A 4,565-nucleotide genomic window follows, 5' to 3' on the forward strand; every position below is an offset into this window, starting at 1 on the left:
CAACGGTTAGATGACAAGATAAACTTCCTAGCTTCTTTAAACAATTTTATAGAAAGGAACACTGGTGCCAACTTCATTCTGGGGGGTGATTTCAACATGATCACCTCCCTCCTGGAGAAAAAAGGAGGAGTAAGGAAACTCAACAGGGATGGGGCGTTTTTCATAAGTTTTATTGATAATGCAAGATTGGTTGATGTTCACCCCAAGAATGGTCAGTTCACCTGGAACAATCGAAGGGGGGGGAAAGGCTAATTTCTTCTAGATTGGATCGCTTCCTAATCTCGGAGAGCTTTATTCTAGATGGCAAAGCAGTTGAATCGAACATCCTCCCTAGCGGAGGATCGGACCACTGGCCGATATCTTTAGCTGTTGAACTTCAGGGTACACCGAGAAACAAACCCTTTAGGTTCGAGAAGTTTTGGATTGAGCACCCTAATTTCCTCACCATGGTGGAAAAATGGTGGTCAGAGCCTTTAGAGGAAGAAGGTTCCAAAATGTTCAACCTGCAAAAGAAATTAAAACACATCAAATTGAAATTAAAAGAATGGAACAAAACAGTTTTTGGTAATATTTTTCAGGAGAAAGCGATCATCGAACAAAAGCTGGAGCAAATTCACAAGGACGGGGCTGCAGGCACTAGAACTGAGGAAACCTGTGAAATTGAAAAAGAGCTGACCCAACAGTGGCACAATAGATGTAAGCAAGAAGAATCGCTATGGAAGCAGAAATCAAGAATTCAGTGGTTGAAGGAAGGGGAGCAAAATACCAAATTTTTCCACAGATCAGCCATGGACTACAGAAGTGCCAACAAAATCCTCGAACTGAAAAACGCTGAGGGGGAACTCCTCAAGAATCACAGCGAGATATCAGCCTCCCTGGTAGATCATTTCAGCCTCATAGCGCAGGAACCAAGGATCGACAGAGAAGCAGCAATCAAAGAAATAACTACGGTCATACCCAAGCTAATCACAGATGAACAAAACTGGGCCCTAAGAAGAACGATTACAATGGAAGAGGTCGAGGAAGCGGTCAGAAGCATGCCTAACGACAAAGCCCCCGGGCCGGATGGGTTTACCATCAATTTCTATAAAGCCTGCTGGAACATAGTAAAACAAGACATATGGGAGATTGTGGAAGACTCAAGACGCTCCAAAACGATTCTCAAATCTCTAAACTCAACCTTCATCGCTTTGGTTCCTAAAGTGGAGGAAGCCAACACTCCAGACAAGTTTAGACCCATTGCCCTCTGTAATGTCATCTATAAGATCATATCAAAAGTCATAGCTAACAGGCTGAAGGCTATCCTCCCTGGCATCATCTCCCAAGAACAGTCTGGCTATGTGGAAGGAAGACAGATTCTAGACAACATCATGCTGGCCCAGGAGATGATCCATTCGCTCCATTCGCAAAAAGCAGCCGGAATGCTCATGCAATTAGATCTATCCAAAGCTTATGACAAGGTTAGTTGGTCTTACCTGGAAGCTGTTTTAAAAGCTTTTGGTTTTAGTCAACAGTGGATCAAATGGGTTGTTGCCCTTATCAGATCTCCTAGATACTCTATCCTAGTTAATGGTGCCCCCTCTGATCCCTTCAGCCCTTCCCGAGGCATCCGACAGGGGGACCCGTTATCCCCTTTCCTGTTTGTTATTCTTATGGAGGGCCTAGGTAGATTAATTGCAAAGAAGAAAGAAGAGGGACTGTTAAAAGGACTGCAACCTATCAGATCTAGCCGTGCCACTACGCATCAACAGTTCGTAGATGATACCATGTTACATGGTACCCCTACAGTAAAAGAAGCGTTGGTTTTCAGAGACATTCTTAATCTTTTCAGCAAGGCTTCAGGGATGGAGATAAATTTTTCCAAATCAACCATTTTCTTCTTCAACACGCATCGGGCCATCCAATCTCATCTTTCTAGGCTGTTGGGATTTAAAATAGGTTCTCTTCCTTCTAGGTATCTGGGTGCCCCCCTGACTCTCAAACCTTGGAGAAAGAACCATTGGGAGAAAGTCCTAGACAATATGGAAAGAAAATGCAAACATTGGACTAACAGGGCTCTGAATTTTGCAGGCAGGTTAATTCTTACCAAAGCGGTCTTGCAGGCTATCCCTCAGTATATGCTCTCAATTTTACCGGCTCCAAAAGGAATCCTAGATCGCATGAGAAGCATCCAGTGCTCATTCCTATGGAGTGGAAATAGTGAGAAAAAAAAGTGGTCGCTGGTGGCTTGGCAGAAATTATGCAGGCCTAAGAACAGGGGAGGTCTGAACTTGGTTGATCCCTCAGTGGTCAACAGGATTTGTGGGGCTAAAATCTGGTGGAGGTGGATTTCAGACACTAACCTGCCATGGGCTACGATGTGGAAGGAAAAGTACAGGCCGAACAACTCCAATCTAGATTTAATAAGGATGCAGGACATGCCCACTGGCTCTCCTATATGGAATCATGCCCAAGCCAACAGAGACATTGTTCAGGATTACAGCTTCTGGGAGATAAGGAACGGAACCCAGGCACTTTTCTGGGAGGATGCTTGGCAACAATCTCCGAAATTGGATACCCCTCAATTCCAAACTGTGAAACATCACTCCCAAACCCAGGGCAATTTCAGAGTTAACCAATATTGGAACCCTACCAGTGAAGACCCGGAATGGAGAGAATGGACCACCTTCAACTCGAGCCACAGCGAAGACATCCAGGATACCTATCAAGCTTTAAATCAAACTATCCTCAAAAGGAAGATCCGAATAGCTGCTGAAAATGATAAGCTCAGATGGGGACCAAAAGGCAACGGGGAATTTTCCCTAAAAGAAGCCAGAGACATCATTGAGCGGGAAGAGCAGCCTGACATTATACCCTGGACTGCTAAAGTTTGGGACAACCTACTATGGCCGAAAATTAGAACTTTTCTTTGGCTTCTAATGCAGAGGAAAACCCTAACTTGGGAAAACTTGTTGAGAAAAGGATTTACGGGACCCTCTAGATGCCCTATGTGCCTGAAGGAAGAGGAAACTATGAATCATCTTTTCAACTCCTGTGAATGGGCATCCCAGCTTTGGCAATGGATGGAAGATATTTTGGAATCGTCTGATAGGAACAGGGACTCTATTCAGGAGACCATCAGCAATTGGCGAAGGAACTTCTCCAGAATTCAGAGAGTGGATAGTATATGGAAATGCTTCCCGGGCTTTATAGCCTGGACAACTTGGAAAGAGAGGAATCGAAGGATCTTCATGGAGGAAGTCAGAAGCATTGAATGTGCGAAAGAATCTATCTTCATCAACATCAAACAGCTAATACAGGTAAAAGGCAAAGCTGAAACGAATGAAAAACCAACTGCTCAGGACTTGCGCATTTTAAAAAGGTTTCAATTGGAAGCCTCCAGCAATCAACCTTTGGGGGTAAACAGAGCTCAACCTTCTACACAAATTCAACGCTGGCTTCGCCCACCAGAAGGCAGCCTAAAATTAAATTTCGACGGAGCTTCAAGGGGCAACCCAGGCATTGCTGGTATCGGAGGAGCCATTCGGAACCATGAAGGAGATATCATCCACATCTACTGCAGGGCGCTAGGTGTTTGCACGAACAATGAAGCAGAGTTCGCCGCGCTCGAGCAAGGACTGAAGATTCTAAGAAACATGAGACGAGGAAATATCATTGTGGAGGGTGATTCTGCTTTGGCCATCTCGGCGGCTAGACGCCTGCAAGCAGGAACAAAAGCCAACAAGGCCACCAAGCATTGGAGGCTAGCTAAGGCAACTGAAAGCATAGAGGAGATGATAGTAGATTTGAGAGGCATAGTCTTCCAATCGGTGAGAAGAAAGGCTAATGGGTTGGCGGACTTCCTGGCAAACCACGGGGCTGACAATCCGAATACAATCACAAACAGTTGTTGGCCAGAGGTTACCTGCCCTATCCTCAAGGTAAAATGTGCACGGCTAGCAGCAAACGATTCAAATCAATCCTAGCCGATAATGGCTTAGACATTCGGCACCGGAGGACTGATAAATTCGGTGAAGGGTACACCTGCAACCGAGTTAACGGCATGACAGAACTCACAGGGAGATGGCTTAACCGGCGGCGGCAGGCCAGCCAAACTAGCGATCATTACAGATCGCGCCACAGAAATCAAGGCATCAGGAGAATAAATACCAGGACACTTGGACGGAAGCCGTATCAAAAGACATCAGTGACATTTATGTTCATGGTGTATCAGTCAGGGAGGATCAAGGCTCAGAGCATGGAGAATCGGAAGGAGGGCAAACAGGGTCTGTCCGACTCCATTCGCATCCATAACAACCGCTCAGAAGTACAACACACTTGGCAAATTGATAAATGGCTCATGCGCAACCACACTCATTCTAAGTCGACCGGCATCAGCCTCGCGTGTGTGGACCTCAACCGAATTGATTGCAACAGTACTCCTACCTACAGCAGGTTCCAGACCGAATTCAGGAGGATCAACATCCGAAAAAGCTATAAAGCAGCGGGCTTTTACTTTGTTTTCACTACTGTGTCTTTTTATAGTGTAGACTTAACTTCAGTGAGCGAGAGGAAATTTGGCTGGA

At 45.4% G+C, this 4,565-nt stretch overlaps 1 protein-coding gene across 1 annotated transcript; it reads left to right on the forward strand.

The window, feature by feature from the left end:
- Positions 1-788: 788 nt before the first annotated feature.
- On the forward strand, positions 789-3,965 carry LOC149138356 (uncharacterized). The gene has a single exon (XM_089450340.1). The coding sequence runs from the start codon at positions 789-791 to the stop codon at positions 3,963-3,965; it is 3,177 nt and encodes a 1,058-aa protein (XP_089306466.1).
- Positions 3,966-4,565: the final 600 nt, after the last annotated feature.

The sequence above is a fragment of the Pinus tabuliformis genome, chromosome X, assembly GCF_031772625.1.
Source record: "Pinus tabuliformis cultivar Carrire ecotype Pingquan chromosome X, CPIR1, whole genome shotgun sequence".
In the NCBI taxonomy this organism is placed as follows: domain Eukaryota; kingdom Viridiplantae; phylum Streptophyta; class Pinopsida; order Pinales; family Pinaceae; genus Pinus; species Pinus tabuliformis.

Bases quoted from the DNA above. Each gene is read 5' to 3' on its own strand.
- LOC149138356 (XM_089450340.1), top strand. From the start codon at position 789: ATGGACTACAGAAGTGCCAACAAAATCCTCGAACTGAAAAACGCTGAG.